This window comes from Balaenoptera physalus, assembly GCF_965194825.1.
Source record: "Balaenoptera physalus genome assembly, chromosome: 1".
Classification (NCBI taxonomy): Eukaryota; Metazoa; Chordata; class Mammalia; order Artiodactyla; family Balaenopteridae; genus Balaenoptera; species Balaenoptera physalus.
The window spans coordinates 82784032-82801566 of NC_138882.1; the positions used below are offsets into that span (position 1 = coordinate 82784032).

Genomic DNA, 17535 nt, shown 5'->3' on the forward strand with positions numbered 1-17535 from the left:
CAGGGTGCCCTGGGAATTGTAGTTCTTTGCGATTTCGCGAGGCACCCTGGGAACTACAGTTCGCTTTTCCAGTGCGACCACGCGGTTATGGGGGAAAAGAGCGGGAGAAAAAGGACAGAGGCAGTACTGGAAGGACATTTAACCCCCTCGGGCAGAGAAAAGTCATATCCGCTTGACAATTCACGATTCAGTAGTTAAAAGAAAATAAAATCCCTATATTTGTCCGGCACACCTTTGGTTACTTTTCAAAGCAAATTTCTACATTATGCACAGTTCTGTGAGATGAGGCGATAGATACTATTGAGGAAACCAAGGCTCAGAAGGGCCACGCAGGCAAAATTCAGATCTCTAGAACTGTACTTAATAGACTTCGTGCAGGCCACTACTCTCAGGGGAATAAAGTCAATCCTAGAGACAAGGTTTTAGGTGGACATCCAGAAGTGGGAAAATTCAACCTCAAAGTCGGGAGAGGGCTCAGGCCTGGAAAGAATTTGGGCTTCCCGAGAAAGACCAGTTATCACAGGGAACGGAGATAAAGCGGCGACACAGAAAGTCCTTTGTCCCGGAGCGGGACTTAACCCGCGGAGGGGCGGGGGCAGCTTTGGGCCCGGGTGGACCTCAGCTCGGCTTGGGCGAGCTAGTTCGGCCCCCGTCCCGCAGTGACGGACACGCCCCGCCTCCGCCCCGAACCCCTCGGGGGCCGCAGCCCAGCAAGGCCCTGTCCAAGCTGCTGGACCCCGGGCTCAGTCCTGGGCGGACCCCGCTGCAGTGGCCCCCCCAGTCCGCCCGGGGCGCTGTGGCTGCGGCTGGTCCGGAGGGGGCGGTGAAGCCTTGGGAAGGGGAGGGGAGAGGGGAGTGTTGGAGGCGCCGGAGCCGAGCCCGGACGGCCGGGCGGGCGGGGAGAAGGAGGAGCCGGGGCGGGCTGGCGGGCGGCCGGGTGGCGGCGGCGGCATGGCGGAGCCGAGCGGGGCCGAGACGAGGCCCCCCATTCGGGTCACCGTCAAGACCCCCAAGGACAAGGAGGAAATTGTGATCTGCGATCGAGCCTCGGTCAAAGAGGTAGTACGGGTGGCGGGGGTGAGGGTGAGCGTGGAGGAGGGGTCTGCGAAGAGGCGGGTGGCTCTGAGACGGTGGGGCGTACGGGAGGGCCGGGGAGAGGAGGGCGGGGGCCCAGCACGCACTCGGAGGAGCGGAAGGGACGGGCAGGAGGGTAGGGGGCGTCCTGCGGGGGTGGTCTGGGGGAGCGTGGCGCGTGTTGGGGAAGGGAGGCCGGCGGTTTGCCTTGTGGCCTGGGCTGGGGGCGTGGTGGAGAGTGGGAAGAGGACACCTTGCACAGGGAAGGGGGAAGGACCCTGGGTTTGAGGGGAGTATTCGTCCCAGTTACTGGTCGGGGTTCGAGACGCCGAGTCAGAGTGGGGGCCAGGCAAGGAGCTGAGCGGGCGGGAGGCGCAGGTTGGGGGAGAGCTCCGGGCGCCTACTGTGCGCCTCAGAGAACGCTCAGCATTCTCACGCCCGGCCAGGGGGTAGGATTTCCCTCTGCCCGGATGTTTCGTATTCTTTCAAATCGAGGTGGTTACATTTGATTCTCAGCCCCTCTGGGATTTACACAGTGTGCAGTAGGTGCTCAATAAAAATGTGTTGAATGAGTGAATGAGGGAATATTGCCGATGTTCACCACCCCCCTCTGGCTGCTCCAGAATTTCACAGAGGCGGGGCTTAAGATAGGCGTCTGGTTGGAAGGGAGGGATCTGGAAGCTGCCTTTGCTTAACAAGTGCACTCTTTTTACTTAGAGTGTGGGTTTGATTTGGTTGGGTTGATAGAGGTGTTGCTGATAGATTTGGGGAGTCTAACTCTCCCCAAGCCAGCGTTTAGTGCCGTCATTGCCCCTCCCCCACCTTATAAAATGACTACATTCCAGAATTTAAATAATTTTTGCCTGCAAAACTGAATTTGAAATCAGCCCTAATTGAGTGGCCCCATGTGTTTGGTTAAGAGCCTGGGCTTTGATGTCAAGACCTGAGTTCCAGTCTGCCAAGAGCAAGTTACCTAACTGCTCTGATCCTCAGTTTTCTCATCTTTAAAATGGAGATAATAATTAACATGTATCTCATGGAACTCTTAACTAGTGAATAGTTAGTGCTGTTATAAATGGGATCTATTTGTTGTAGTTGTTACAAGAACACTGGGAATAAAGAGAGGAAATAGAAAGCTGAAGGGAGATAGGTCCTGGGCCCAAGGCTGTTGAAGGAGTTGGGATGGAGAGAACTGCCCAGGTAGTATGCTCACAGGGAACTGGGTGGATGGACTGAAGAAGGAGTGGCAGATAGAAGCAAGGGTTTTCTAGGGTGGGCGACCCTGGGGTAGAGCTGAGAGGAGCTTCTCACTGGTCCACCTCCTCGGTTAAGAAAGGAGCTGCTTATTGCAGCTGGAGGGATGCAGTCAGGACTGCTGAAAGGACTTCCCACGACTAGAGGTGGGAGCAAGGGAATACAGAGGCTTTGAAGAAGAGGCAGGGTCCCTGGTTGGAGGAGCCCAGGCAGCCTTCACAGTGACCTTTGCCTCTTGATCACAGTTCAAAGAGGAAATCTCCCGGAGATTTAAGGCTCAGCAGGATCAGCTGGTCCTGATCTTCGCAGGCAAGATCCTCAAGGATGGGGACACACTGAACCAGCATGGGATCAAGGATGGGCTCACTGTCCATCTGGTCATCAAGACCCCTCAGAAGTAAGTTCAGGAGAGGAGCAGGTCCAGCTTCGGACTGGGCACTTTTTTCCCCATCTGATACTTTCTCACCCATTGTTCAACTGTACATCTAAGGCCTATGCCAAGGCCCAGGAAGGTGGCTCTTGGATGGATTGCCAGGAAGCCCTGTGATCTCATCTGCAGGGGAAGGGAACCTGATTTACCTCTCCCTGAATACCCTGAAGATAGAGGATACTCGCTCCTCTCTTCCTCTGTCTGATTTACTGACTGCCCCCAGCATCACCCTGCCCCAGCCTCAGGGTTGCTTAGGAGGTGGCTTGGGTTAGGGCTGAACCTGCACAGCAAATATAGAAATCATTGTTTTCCCTTTTGTGTTCACTTCAACTAGGATTTTTCTTTCTGTCCTCAGGGTTCAAGATCCGGCTACTGCCACTGCTTCTTCCCCTTCCACTCCAGACCCAGCCTCAGCGCCCTCCACCACGCCTGCTTCACCTGCCACTTCTGCCCAGCCCTCCACTTCTGGCAGTGCCACTTCGGATACTGGCAGTGGAAGCCGAAGGAGCAGTGGGGGGGGTACCTCCCCAGGGACTGGGGAGGGGCCTCCCAGTGCCACTGCATCCATACTCTGTAAGCCTTTAGGGTGGAAGGCACTGTCCTGTTTTGGGCTGTGGAGTGGGGGAGAGCCAAGAAGAGGGGAAAATATGGTCCCTGCTCCTGGTTCGATGGGGATTGGGGACCCCTGGACATAGGGGTCCAGACCTTGGTACTTGAGCCAAGAGGGGGAAGAAACCAGTTTGTGAGGGCTTCCCAGAAGAGGAGAGCATGGCAAAATGTTAAGAGTGAGGGGAGAAATGGGGCTGGGGATGTGGGGAACCCTGGGTAAAGATATTGGAGTTTGGGGAAAAGGTGGGTCCAACAGTAGCCGGTTGGGGAATATTTATTTGCTCATTCAGTAGGCCATCCCTGGTTGCCCTCTCTGTGCTCAGTATTGTGCCTGCCTGTCAGCCTCGGCCATCAAAGAGGTCTCAGTCTAGTAGGCTCACATCTCTCTGCCAGCAGTGGATCAGGGCTGGGGCTGTGGAAATGATTGGAAAAGGGAGATGTGAGAAGCAGAAAGGGCCCATCCTGGAGACCTGACTTCAGTGGCTCTGGCCAGGTAGGGGAAGAGTCTTGCAACAGACTGTGACCCTGCCCCCTCCCCCCAGCTGGCTTTGGGGGCATCCTGGGCCTGGGCAGCCTGGGCCTGGGCTCTGCCAACTTCATGGAGCTGCAGCAGCAGATGCAGAGGCAGCTGATGTCCAATCCTGAGATGCTGTCGCAGATCATGGAGAACCCCCTGGTCCAGGACATGATGTCTAACCCCGACCTGATGCGCCACATGATCATGGCCAACCCCCAGATGCAGCAGCTGATGGAGCGGAACCCCGAGATCAGCCACATGCTCAACAACCCTGAGCTCATGAGGCAGGTGGGTCTGAGAGAAGGTTGGGATTGTGGAGGACACCTGGTGCCCAGCTGTGCCCTGCCTGGCCTTTTCCCACCTTGTCCTACCTTGACTTGTTCATTCATTCATTCATTCAGCAGCCATGTTTTGAGCCCTGGGGGTACAGTGAGGAAAAGACATAGGCCTAGCTTTCCAGGAACTTCTGGTCTCAAAGGGAAGTGGGACAAGTAAGCAGGCAGTTATAATAAAGTGTGGTCGGTGCTATTATAGAGATAGTCACAGTATCCCCTAGAAGCACACAGAAGGGCTCCTGATCCTACCTGGGGCTCAGAGGAGGCCCTAAAGGAAGTGTCACCCAAGCAGAGACCCAAAAGAGGAAGAATGAACCAGAGGAAGAAAAAGAGAAGAGTATTCAGGGCTGAGGGACAGCAAGTACAAAGGCCTGGGAATGAAAGATAATAGGAGGATTGGGGAGCATTGTGTCTGGACAGGGCCTGGTGGGTAAGGGAGACCCAGGGGAGGTGGTTTGGTGTTGGTCTTTGGGAGCTCCATCTCGTGGCCATCCACCAGGGGATGGGACGAGGGTAGATGATCTCAGCAGAGCTGTGGACACTAGTGCTAGACTCACAAGAAGATAAGTTCCAGAAGGGCAAGGATTTGCAAGTGTTCTGTTCACTGCCTAGAACAGTGCCTAGTATATAGTAGTCACTCAGTAAGTACTTATTAAATGAATGAATTCTGGGATAAGAGATCAGAATCTTATCATAGACATAAAAGTGTCTTAGAAGAGGCAAGTGTGGAGCAAATTTGGGAAGAAGGACAGGAAAGGCATTCCAAGTTGGATGGGAACAAGAAGCAGCTATGCTCATTTTATCTGTTATGTACTGCTGTCCCCTAGAGCTGACATAGGTCACCCCCTCCTTATTGAAAGTGAGCCATTGGTTCCCAAGAGAAAGCCCCCATCCTGTTTCTCAAGATTCAGTGAGGCCAAAGACCTGGGGTGAGATCTAGAAGGTGTTGGTAGCATTGTCCCAGCTTGAATCCTTCCCCTCCCCAACTTGTTATTTACCAGAAGCCATAGTCTGGTCTCAGTCAGACAGACCAATCTGGCCTTAAACCTTGTCTCCACCACTAACTGGCTGTGTGTCCCAGGCAGTGAGTCTCTGAGCCTATTTTCTCATCTGCTAAATAGGGACAGAAATACCTACACGGGATGGTTATTGTGGGTATTAAGTGATTTGAATTCTGTAAAGTACTTAGCCGAGTGCCTGTATGTCGTAACTGCTCAGTAGGTGTTAATTTTCTCTTTTGCGTCTTCTTCTTTCTCATGTCCTTTCTTATTCAACTTCCTTGTGCTCCCTGACACTTCTGTGGATCCTCTGAACCTGAGGGAGGGAAGCTGCTGCCCTCCCCTCATCTAGGATCATTGTACCCCCAGAAGTCAACCAGAATACCCATAGGGAGGCAGGGTTAGAGCCAAGGTGACAGTAGAGGAAGGAAGTCCAGTTCACCCTACTCCCTGCCACTATGGGTCAGTTCCTAGGCCCTGGACCCTGGTCCTGATGCAGACCTCCTCATCAGGGCCCACTCTTTTCCAAGCTTGGTGATCCCCTGGTTCCAGGGCCATTCTCTCTCTTTCCCTTTTCCACCAGACGATGGAGCTTGCTCGGAATCCAGCCATGATGCAGGAGATGATGCGGAACCAGGACCGGGCCCTAAGCAACCTGGAGAGCATCCCTGGAGGGTATAATGCCCTCCGCCGCATGTACACGGACATCCAGGAGCCCATGTTTAGTGCTGCCCGGGAACAGGTGGGGCCAGGGGCTGGGCTGTGGGAGGGCAGTCTGGACTCAGGATTACCTACCCCAGATCCAGGCAAGACTGAGGTGCTGTCTGCTCCTCCTTCCTTCCCTAGCACCCTGAGGGTGGGCCTTGGCTTAAAAGTGGTTCTCATGCTGCATAGCCAGGGATGGTCCAACTTGGCATGGGACTGAGGCACTAGGGCAGAAGATAGCAGAGTTCCCTAGGGAAGTGGGCGAAGGGTAGTATCCAAGGGATTTGACATTGTTCTGACAAACTTCTTGCACCAAGGGCTCAAAGGCTGTGGGGCAGGCCTGGGGTCAAACAGCCAGCCCTAGCACAGTGTGTCTCAAGTGTGGTCCACAGATCACCTGCATCAGAATCACCTGGGGATCTCGTTCACCATGAGATTCCTGGTCCCCACCTTTGAGCTACTTATTGAATCAATCTCTGGAATCAAGTCCTGGGAATACGCACGTTAAAAAAGGCTTTAAGAATTCTTTCCAAATATACAAAAAGTATAGCATTCTCTTGTACCCTTGTGGCCCTAAAATGTTGCCATATATAGTTTCAGTGCCTTTCTGGGTTCTTTTTTTAAAGTTTAGCTTACACTAAATACATTATACATTTACCTGTTTCAAAACTCAAAAGTTACACAAAGTAAACAAAACGGTATTTGAAAAGTATAGAAAGGTATACAAGCTCAACAAAAGTATACACAAGGGATCCTGCTATTTCCATCCCCCAGCCACCTCTTTTCCACCCGAGTTAACAAATGTTGTTAGTATTTTGTATGTTTTCCTAGACGTATTAAACATTAGCAAATAAGATATTACACATAGAATTGCAGCCTTCACATACCCCTCCCCCATCTTATACCTCTCTTTCCCTCTCCGGAGCTAACTACCACCCTGAAGTTGGTGTTTGTCATTTCGATTCTTTTACTACCTATGTATGAATCCATAAACAATCTGTGGCCTCGTTTTGTATATTTTCAACCTTATAGAAGTGGTATCATGCTGTTCATAAAATTTTAAACTTGTTTTTTAAAAAACATCTAAAAATGTTTTATTGAAGAATAATATAGTTGCAGAAAGGTGCACATATGATAAGCGTACAGCTGGATGGACTTTCACAGACTGAACGCCCCGCCATCCCCAACCAGTGCCCAAGTGGGAGGGTGGGGCCTCACATTCCTTCTTCCTTGTGGAAAGGAAAAAGCACCATATCCTGAGTGGCCCGTGCTATCCCAACGGATTCCTTGTTCATGCCATCTCTGCCCTACACCAAGTCTCCACAGATGAGTGTGCCTAGTTGACCCTGTCCCTACGATGATGCCACATTGTCTTAATTAAGTCTGGGCATCAGGTAGGGTGAACCTCCCCTCCCCCCTTCCAGCTTATTCTTCACCATCATCTTGGTTATTCTTGGCATTGCTGTTTCAAATTTTAGAAAGTGCTATAGGGATCAACTGTGAGTTTTTAAAGAAATTAATTTATTTTAAGTTTTATTTTATTTAAGTATTTAATTTAAAAATGTATATTAAAGTAATGTATGTACCTGGTTAAAAAAAAATTCAAGTAGTTGAGCAAGGCTTTATAACAAGCACCCAGCTAATTCTGGTGTACTCTAAGGTGTGTGAACCACTGGTTCAGCTAAAAGAACATAATGTTTGGCATCAACAAACCTGGATTCAAATACCTGCTCCATCATACTTCAGTGGTGTGATCTTAAGTGAGTTGCTTAACCTCCCTGAGTCTTCACTTCCTCATTTGCAAAATGGAGACAATGTGTTATAGCAGTATTCTCAATCATTTTGGTCTCTGGACCCCTTTATTTATTTTTTGTTTAACTTAAAAAAAAATTTTTTTTTTTTTTTGGCCACACCGTGTGGAATGCGGGGGTCTTAGTTCCCCAACCAGGGATTGAACCCGAGCCCCCTGCAGTGGAAGCTCGGAGTCCTAACCACTAGACCGCCAGGGAATTCCCCTCTGAACCCCTTTATATGCTTAAAAATTATTGAGAACCCCAAAAGCTTTTGTTTTTGTGGGTTAGGCCTATTGATATTCACTGTATCTGAAATTAAAACTGAGAAGTAAAAAAAAATTTATTTATTAACTCATTTAAAAATAACCATAAATCCATTATACATTAACATAAATAGCATATTCTTTTGAAAAATAACTTTATTTTCTAAAACAAAACTTTAGAGGAAAGAATGGCCTTGTTTGACTTTTTTGCAGATCTCTTGAATATCTGGCTTACTACAAGACAGCTGCATTCTTATATCTGCTTCTGCATTCAGTCCATTGCAATGTCACATGTTACATAGCCTTTGGAAAACTCCACTGAATACTTATGAGAGAATGAGAGTGAAAAAGGCAAATAACATCTTAGGATTATAAAAATGGTTTTTAAACCTTGCAGGGGTCCTAGGACCACACTTTGAGAACTGGTGTGTTAGAGGGATATTGTAAACATTAGAATAAATGGGTCAGGCACATAGTAGGTGCTCAATAAATGGCAGCTATTATCACTTTTGGGAGTTCAGGGAAAGAAATTCAGGCCTTAGGGTGTATGGGGAAGAGCAAAGCAGGACCCAGAACTAGGTGGGTTTGGGTGCTAGGCAAGTTACCTGAACAGGAAATCTGAAACGTTGACAAAGACTGAAACTGGTGCATGAACCCTGGCCTGCAAGCCCTATTGTCTGAACAGGCATCTGGTAGGGTGAAGGAACCACAGCTCAGAGCAGGAGAGTCCTCGGTCAGCCCTGGTCCCCATGACCCCCTTCGAATAAACAGGAAAAGTGACTGGACACGAAACTCCATGGTGGGGAGGGGCTGAGACTGCTCAGGTACCTCCTGCGTGGGTGTTGGCGGGTCCCGAGGGAGGACATGTGGGTGCTGCCATGGGCAGCCCACCATATGGTGGGGTGCAGACCCTGAGACGATCCTGGATAACATAGTTGGGGGCCTGGTGCTGATGGGGACTGTTTAGCTGAAGCAGCCAGTCTGAGGAGATAGGCTGTGGGGAGGGAGGGGAAGGAGGAGATTACATGGAGAAGCAACAGAAGGAGGAGAAGACCTAGGGAGGTGTGCTTAGCCAGAGGTGTGCCCACTAAGGGGCTCCATTTTGGTGTGCCTGGATGGACAGAATGCCACGTGGGGGACCTGGGGGTGAGGGAGAGGGTTCGGTGGAGTTAGTCTTAGACCAAGGTGGCTGGAAAAGGGAGAGCTAGAGGCAGATCGGGGTCGAAGTAGAGAGCCAGCTCCCATCAAGCCAATAATTACCTATTGAGCACCTACTAGTGTCAGGGGCCAGGGGTGCAAAGGTGAATCTGACATTGTCTCTGTCCCTTAAGAGCTAAGGAAAACAAATATCTCACTACACAATGGGAAAGGTGTGTGTATTGATACTATAGAGCACAGAGGAGATTAGATACCAAATATTTAGAGCCACCAGGGGAGATGTGACGTTTCCAGTTATCTGAGGGGTTCAGTTATCCAGTCATCAGCATCAGGCAGCTCCCACCCTGCAGGATGAGGGTGAAGTTGCCCATTGTGGGGCTAGAAATTGACCTGAGGACCTCCAAGGTTTTAGATCTCTCTCCCTTTCCTGGGGAAGGGGAGGCTATTAGGTGAGAATAAAGAAAGGGCCTAGCCCTTATCCCTGATTTGTTTCAGTCCTTAACCCAAAACCTTTCCCTCCTCCCAGTTTGGCAACAACCCCTTCTCTTCCCTGGCCGGGAACTCCGACAGCTCATCCTCCCAGCCTCTGCGGACTGAGAATCGAGAGCCCCTCCCTAACCCCTGGAGCCCCTCGCCCCCCACCTCCCAGGCCCCCGGGTCCGGTGGGGAGGGCACCGGAGGATCGGGGACCAGCCAGGTGCACCCGACAGTCTCGAACCCCTTTGGGATCAATGCGGCTAGCCTGGGGTCAGGTATGTCCTAGGGTGGAAGGAGCTTAGTGGGGTCACCAGGGCAGTCCCTCTGCCCCAGGACTGAATGGGGTTCACACTGCTCCAGAATATTGAAGACAGAGGTGAGACTGTATTGAAGCCACAGAGGGGGCTCTGTAGCCTGGAGTAGTGGCTCGGCCCCTCAGGGTAAGGGTTGGTTCTGGCCCTGTCCTGATGTCCCTAGGAGTGACCTAAGTAAAGGCTCATGAGTAAACCAGGCCCCACTTCCTAAGCTCTTTCAACACTGCTGGTACTATCCAGAGTAAATGGGTCAGACTGTGAATGGGGTGTGGGAGAGGAATCGGGGGGCAGGTAGATGTGGGCTGGGGGAGAGGGATGTGCAGAGCTGCCTTGTACAGAAGTGCAGGTTATGCACTGCACAACCCTGGGAGATGCCCCATTTGTCTGGACTATGACGATACATATGGCTCTAGGGATGTGTGGTAGATGCTCTGATTTCTCTGTACCCTGGGGAGCATCTTGATTGGGAAAGTCCCTTCCCCTCTATGTGCTTATTTCATAAATAAGGTACTTGAACCTGATCCATGGTTTTAAAATTGTACTTCTGAGTCTTGAGGGCTCTGGCCCATCTCCAGGATGAGGGAAGACCAAAAGCGAAAGGCTCCAGGCCTCCTGCCCCAGCTCCAACCAGACCACTGACATACTTGGTTTCCAAGTGAGATCTGGTTTGAGGAAAGGGTCTCTGCTGCTAAGACAAGTTTGAAAACCATTGAACTGGATGATCTTTAGTCACATCCTTTCCAACTCTGACATCTGACCTGTGGCAGGAACAGTCCAGAGGGGCATGAATCAGACCTAGTTTGCAACTGGCTTGTCCTTAGCAGAGTAGTTGGGGAAGGGGCCAGGACAAAGCTGGGCGAGATGACCTCGGAGTCAAGAGAGACTTGGACCCACGCCCCAGTACTTGGGTGCCCATTTTACCGTTGCCTTTCTGAGTTTTGTAACCAGTGCCTGAAGTAATGTAGATCGAAGTGAGGCATCTGGTTTCCATCTGGACCCCTTTTCTCTTGTTTTTTCCTTCTTGTCCTAGGGATGTTCAACAGCCCGGAAATGCAGGCTCTCCTCCAGCAGATCTCTGAGAACCCCCAGCTGATGCAGAATGTGATCTCAGCCCCCTACATGCGCAGCATGATGCAAACGCTTGCCCAGAACCCCGACTTTGCTGCTCAGGTATGGAACTGGCATGAGCGGAGTGTACTGGGGGCTGTTGCTTGTGATGATCAAAACACTCTGGAGCCAGACTGCCTGGGTTTCTGTATTGAGCTCTGCCACTTCCTAGCTGTGTGAGCCAAGCAAGTTATTTAACCCCAGTTTCCTCATCTGTAAAATGGTAATAACAATAGTTCCTGCCTCAGAGAGTTGTGAGGGTTGAGTTAATACCATAAAGTGTTTAGAACATGGCATGGCACGTAGTAAGCCCTACGTACTCGGAAATGTTAGCTATCATCCTCCTCGTCAGACCGGCTCCTGACTCGTCCTCGTCCAGAGTATAGTTCCATTTCCTCTCACTGTCCCACTTAGGCCTTCAGGATACTTTGAGAGCCTTGGAAAAGCTGGCCAGATTTCCTGCAGTGGAGGGGGTGCCAAGGGAGATGAGGCCGTGGGGGCATTCTGGGGGTGGGTAGGCCCAGGCCTCCCCTACTGCCTTCACCCTGGCAGATGATGGTGAACGTGCCGCTCTTCGCGGGGAACCCCCAGCTGCAGGAGCAGCTCCGCCTGCAGCTCCCAGTCTTCCTGCAGCAGGTGAGTGAGGAGCCTAGATGGGCGGAGGTTGAGGGCCGGGGTGGACCCCGAGGCCCAGTGGGTGGAATTTAAAGGAGGGGCCGCGCTTGGCTCTGGACTCAGGGTCTAGGCTGCCTCCTGTCTCCTGGCACCTCCTGTTGCCTTTCTCTGCTGTTTCCCACCAGATGCAGAACCCGGAGTCACTCTCCATTCTTACCAATCCCCGAGCCATGCAGGCGCTGCTGCAGATCCAGCAGGGACTGCAGACCTTGCAGACCGAGGCCCCCGGACTGGTACCCAGGTGAGAGTCGGTGGCAGGTGGGCAGCAAGGTTCTGGCTACTCCTCCCCCTCAACCCCTTTCTCTGCCACTCTCTGAGCAGCCCTTGTGTCTCTGAGGGTGTGTTTTCCTGTTCCTTCCAACTGCTTTTCCTTCTGGCTCTCACATTGCCATCCCTTTCTCAGAGGCCATCTCCCACCTCTTGGTCTCTCCTGCCTGCAGCCTTGGCTCTTTTGGGATGTCCCGGACCCCAGCCTCCTCTGCAGGCAGCAACGCTGGGTCTGCGCCTGAGGCCCCCACCTCCTTGCCAGCCCCGCCAGCCACATCCTCTCCAACAGGGGCCTCCAGTGCTCAGCAGCAGCTCATGCAGCAGATGATCCAGCTTTTGGCTGGAAGTGGAAACTCACAGGTACATGGGGCAGCGGGGCTGGTGCTGGGACCCTGCAGTGTTAAGGGTGGCAGTAGAATGGAGACAGCAGAGCAGACTTCGGAGTCAGCCAGACCTGGCTTTAGTTCCTGGTCTGCTACTTTCTAGCCTTGGGCAAGTTACCGATCTTCCGTAAGTTTAGTTTCCACAGCTGTGAAATAGAGATGAGACTAGTAATGGCGCTTACTGGGTCAGCTGGGTACTGGTCTATGTGCCTTATGTTTAAGAGCTCATTTACTTTATTCTCCACAACAGCCTTGCCAGGAAGCTATTATTATTATTTCTGTGTTACAAAAGGGGAAAACTAAAGCCCAGAGAGGTTAATTGGCTTGCTCAGAGTCACATATCTAGAAAGTAATGGAGCTAAAATTCAAACTGAGGCATGCTGGCTCCAGAATTTACACTTTAACTACTGTTACACCATTTCTGCTTATATCAGAGGACCCTTTTGATAATTAAAGTAGCCTCCCTCTCTGAGACAAGAGAGGAGGATTCTGGGAGGTGAGGTGACCAGAGCCCTGGGCCACATAGTCAAGGCCTGGGGTTTGGGGGAGGAGCAGGGATGAGTCCCTTAACCCTTCTATGGCCTCTGTGACTCATCTGGGAAAAGCCTTTCAACAGGAATATAAGTGTGCCCAGCTCTGTGCAGGGCACTGAGGGGGCTGGATGAAGGGATCCCCAAGGCCCAGTCCAGCTTAAATTGTGTGGACCGTGATGAAAAACAGCACAGAGCATTGGAAATGGCTCTTGTACTGCATGTTGGGGGCCTCTGTGATTGCTGGGCTCCTTCCAGCTCTGAGTCTTCTGTTCATGATCTAGGCTAGTGCCTCCTAAACATGCCTTGGGGAAAACATTTCCAGGAGATGTTTATAGGAGTGTCAAAAATGAAAAGCCTTCTCTTTCGTAAATAACCGTGTTTGTTGATTGGTTAAACACAATTAACAGGTTCTTGCTTTCCTGGGGCCCTTCTCTGACCTTTAATATGGCCACGTGTGTGATGACTGCCAGGAAGGAGGGGGTTTGGAGGTGGTATTTATCAACCACAGAACATTTGGCTTTTGGATTGCCTGTTAACATCTCCAGAGTGTTGATGGAAAGCAGTTGGGAATATTGGCTGATCTAGGCCTACCTATTACTTCGAAATCTTAAGAGAGATGCCCCCTGCCTTATGTATGATGACGCAGTTGTTTAGTGACTTGGGACGCCGGCTCCTTGGCCTCTGTTTGCAGCTCACCGACCCCTGCCCCATTGGTTGACTCTGAGGATGTCTTCTTCTCACCATTATAAACGCTCAGAATCAGATAGGCCCCCTGGGGTTGGTCCTGTGCCCGCTTCAAAAGGCCTGTCCCCTCCAGGTGCAGACGCCAGAAGTGAGGTTTCAGCAGCAGCTGGAGCAGCTCAACTCCATGGGCTTCATCAATCGTGAGGCCAACCTGCAGGCCCTGATCGCCACAGGAGGGGACATCAACGCAGCTATCGAGAGACTCCTGGGCTCTCAGCTGTCCTAATCCCTCGGCCCGTGCCTCCTGCCTCTCCCGTCCCTCGATGCCAGCGTTTGGTTCCGACCCTCTGCGGCTTGTCATCCCTTCTGTCTTCTCCCTTGTCCTCTCCAGACGGCAGGGTGACTTTAGAGGCATGGGCCCCAGCCCCGTAGCTCTGAGAATTCCAGTTTTACTTCTGCACCTCTTGTAGAACCTTCTCTCCTGGTCCTGCTCTAGCAGAGCTATTTAAACAGTTCTCACAGTTTTGTTGATTGGCCCCTCCTCCTTGGCCCTCCCCCCCTTCACCTTTGCAACCTTCAAACTTCTCAGTGGCAGTGCAGAGCTGAAGGAGGAACCGACTCTCTGCTTTACTGGAACAGGGTCTTCCGTCTGTACCACTAGGGTTTTGCTTGTCTTATGTTTACTTTTGGTAACTCTTCCTTCTTTCGCTCCCCCATCCCCTCCCACCTCCAGCCTAACCAATGCTAGACTTCCATGTTCTGAAGGAGGGGCAGGTGAAACAGGCTGTGATTTTCCTCCTCACCCCCTGTTCTGTTCACTTCACCCAGCACTTTTTCATGGGGTCTGTTGGGACTTCCAGAGGAAGGAAGATGCCTGTTCTCCCTGTCTGAAGGGAGAGGTGAGACACAGCCCTCTGGAGAACGAATTAACAGGCCCTGGACCAGCCCAATGAGGGGAGGAGGGAATGAGATTTTCTGGAGGAAGGGAATCGGGGAAAGAGCCTGAGTAGAGGACTTGGAAGTTGGAATGACAGGGAATGGAAGCACTAATAGTTCTTTTAGGCCGGAGAGTCCAGGCTCAGGCCTGGCAAAGGAGACTTAAGAGATGTTAACGGAATTTGAGTGGAAGAAAAGGGCTCAATGAAGCTAAACAATACGGCTCACGGGGGTTATGTTGGTTCCATTTCCGCAAACACACATGCTTATATATATACACACACATTTCCATGAACCCAGGACCTGTCTGTGTCTCCAGGTACCAGTAATTTAAGCTCCCCTCAAAAGACATGAAGAGGATTGGGGTCTGTCTTAGCAGTGGGGGTGTGTGTGGGGGTGGGTGCATGAATGCATGCACGCACACATGTGCATGTGAGTTGAGTGGGAGGGTGGATCCCTTGTTGATTTCTGGTTTAGAGTTTTCTCCCACCAGAGAGAAGTAGGCAAAAGGGCCAGTCTAGGTCAGGAATAAATACAGCCTGGAGAGCTAGATCCCCTGGGCTTCTGGATGCTGGGTAACCCAAGGGTAGTGTGGGTACCTCTTCTGAAGCTGTCAGGGCTGTGACCAGCACCCTTATTACCCCTCCCCTCATTGCTTCGGGGAATAGTAGGGGAGGAGTCTTTCCCTCTAGAACCCCTGGCGTTTGGCGTCTTAGCTCCTGCCCTTTGAGTTTTCACTGTTTCCCTCCAGGCCAGAAAGTTCTATTTGAGGAAGGAAAGGAGAGGGCAGCAATGATGCCTTTGATCTGGAATTGGACATTGCTCTGTTGGAGCACAGAGGAGGCTCATATCACCCCCTCTCTCTGCTACTTAGCCCAGCTGCTCGGAGGACCCATTGCTGGGAATATGGAGGCAAGAGGGACAGAATTTTCTCCAAGTGGGAAAGGGTCCCAAGCAGTCCAGAGAGGATGTCTGTGTGGCTTTCCCTCCCTACCTCCCCCAACTCCCACACTGGCCTTTGTAAATAAATGGTGTGGTCTTTGTTGTGAGGGTGTCTTGGTGTTTGTTTTCTGGGGGAGAGGAGGCTGGCTGAAGACAACTTCTTGGTTTTAGAGGGCTTTTGTAAAGTGGGATCTAGAGGAATTTGAAGTTGGGTTCGGTTACCACAGGTGTTCAGAAACATCGAAGATAAAGGGATAACTGATCGTGGGGATATCTATAATCTGTAGTTTAGGAATGGGAAGGATTGCTTTCTTCCACTCCCCATTGCCAGACCATAAGTTATCAGATCCCACCCCTGCTCCCCCATAGGTCAGGGCTGGGAGAAGAATGTATGAAAGGTGCCAGGAATATGGCTAAGTCCTTACTTCCATCCTCTGATCTTTTGGCAAGACTGCCATCTCCTTACCCCAGGGAAAAAGGTCAAAACAAGAGAAACCCTTGTATCCAGATCTAATGCAAGTGGAGTTTAACAGTTATTAGTCTTGAGCTCTGAGACTAAACCTAGCTCTACCACTAAATACGTGAATTTAAGAAAGTCTTTTCATATGTATGCGGTTTTATCTTTTGTGTGGTGAGGTTATGGATTAGAGCTCTGTGATATCCGAATAAAGCGAGTGGGAGGTTCCACTTCTGATAGTGGTAGGCTGAATGTTTCAGACCAGCACTCTCAGAAATTTTAAATATGAAAACTATCAAAAACTCAAAGGGCTAACAAGATTGGCTGGGAATCCAGAGAGAAAAGAAGGCCCTAAAGGCTGCCTTTGCCCAGGGGGCTTTTCCAGTTGGGAAAAGGCTGCTGAGAGGCTGAGCTGTGGTTTTGAGGGCCTTGAAGGATTAGGAGCTAGAGGAACAAAAAATTGGAATCTGGGGACAGTTAAAGATAGGGATGCTGGTAAAGATCCACTTGGACTAGGAACCCCTAAGGATGAATCAGGAGTAAACCAGTCCTCATATTCTGCAGCCTAGTGTCCCAACATTCTGGGTGGTCCAGAAATTCTCAAGTCTCAAACTTGGAATAAGATGATCCCAGATTGCTAGCATCTCCAGATGCTTGGTAGAAGCAAGCAGAAATCTCAAGGAACTTAACAACAACCTAGACCTCAAAAGTATTGTAATTAATAATTTTTCAAATATAACATCAGCCACAATAAGAATTAGTCAATTAGTCGAGCTCTTGAAGAAATAAGGCAATGAAAATGAAAGCAAACAAATGACAGACCAAAAAAAAAAAAAGGAAATGACAGACAACAAATAGACAATTCCATATATTGGAGTTATACAGAAATGAAAACAACTGCTTAGTATTTCAAGAAGATAAAAGCGAGGCTTGGAAATTTCAGCAGAGACAGACCTGAAACTACACAAACAGACATAGCACAATTGGAAAAGGACCAAATAGAAATTTTAGCTAGAAAAATAAAATAAATGAAATTAAGGTCTCAACAGATGGGTTTAATAGCAGATTAGACATAGCTAAGGAGAGAATTGGTCGATTATAGAAACAGAATGAACCTTGGAAAAATAAGAGGATGGAAAATACAGAAGAGACAGTAAGTTGGGCTAAATTATGCTTAATTGGAGTCCAAGGAGAAGAGAGAAAGGGGAAAAAGCAATCTGAAGAAATAGTGTCAGAATTATCTATAACTGATGAAAACCATCAAGTCACAGATTCAGGAAGCCCAATGAATTAAACTTGCACTCTGCAAAAAGGCAAAAGCAAAAAGAAAATATTTTAAAGCACCTAAGGAATAAAGATGGTTTATCCTCAGAGGAGCAACAGACTACTACTTACATCTCAACAGCAAAACTGGAAGACAGAGGAGGGAATGCTATCTTCCCTATGCTTAAAGAAGGTAGCTGCCCAGTGAAAATATCTTTCAAAACTGAAAGTAAAATAAAGATATTTTCAGACCAAAACAGTCCACCACCAGCAGTCTCACATTAAGGGAAATTCCAAAGGGTAATTAATCTTCAGTCATAATAAAAAGGGAAAAAAAAAATAAAAGGAAGAACAAAGAAAG

The 17535-nt window shown here is 50.0% G+C and overlaps 1 protein-coding gene across 2 annotated transcripts; it reads left to right on the top strand.

Annotated features, from left to right (window-relative positions):
* The first annotated feature begins 886 nt into the window (after positions 1 to 886).
* UBQLN4 (ubiquilin 4) lies at positions 887 to 15561 on the top strand. Of its 2 annotated transcripts, none has more exons than XM_082456743.1 (11): positions 887 to 1059; positions 2574 to 2725; positions 3114 to 3331; positions 3910 to 4172; positions 5801 to 5959; positions 9663 to 9888; positions 10958 to 11097; positions 11587 to 11670; positions 11886 to 11950; positions 12150 to 12336; positions 13710 to 15561. In XM_082456743.1, exons 1-11 carry the CDS (start codon positions 952 to 954, stop codon positions 13860 to 13862), a joined length of 1755 nt encoding a protein of 584 aa, XP_082312869.1. In that variant the 5' UTR covers positions 887 to 951; the 3' UTR covers positions 13863 to 15561. The 2 variants fall into 2 exon arrangements, with proteins under 2 accessions (XP_082312869.1, XP_082312868.1); XM_082456742.1 differs by having other exon boundaries at positions 888 to 1059; positions 11835 to 11950.
* The last annotated feature ends 1974 nt before the right edge of the window (positions 15562 to 17535 follow it).

Bases quoted from the DNA above. Each gene is read 5' to 3' on its own strand.
- UBQLN4 (XM_082456742.1), top strand. From the start codon at position 952: ATGGCGGAGCCGAGCGGGGCCGAGACGAGGCCCCCCATTCGGGTCACC. The intron at 3,332-3,909 runs GTAAGCCTTTAG...CCCTCCCCCCAG, and splicing joins TGCCACTGCATCCATACTCT to CTGGCTTTGGGGGCATCCTG. The intron at 11,098-11,586 runs GTATGGAACTGG...TCACCCTGGCAG, and splicing joins ACCCCGACTTTGCTGCTCAG to ATGATGGTGAACGTGCCGCT.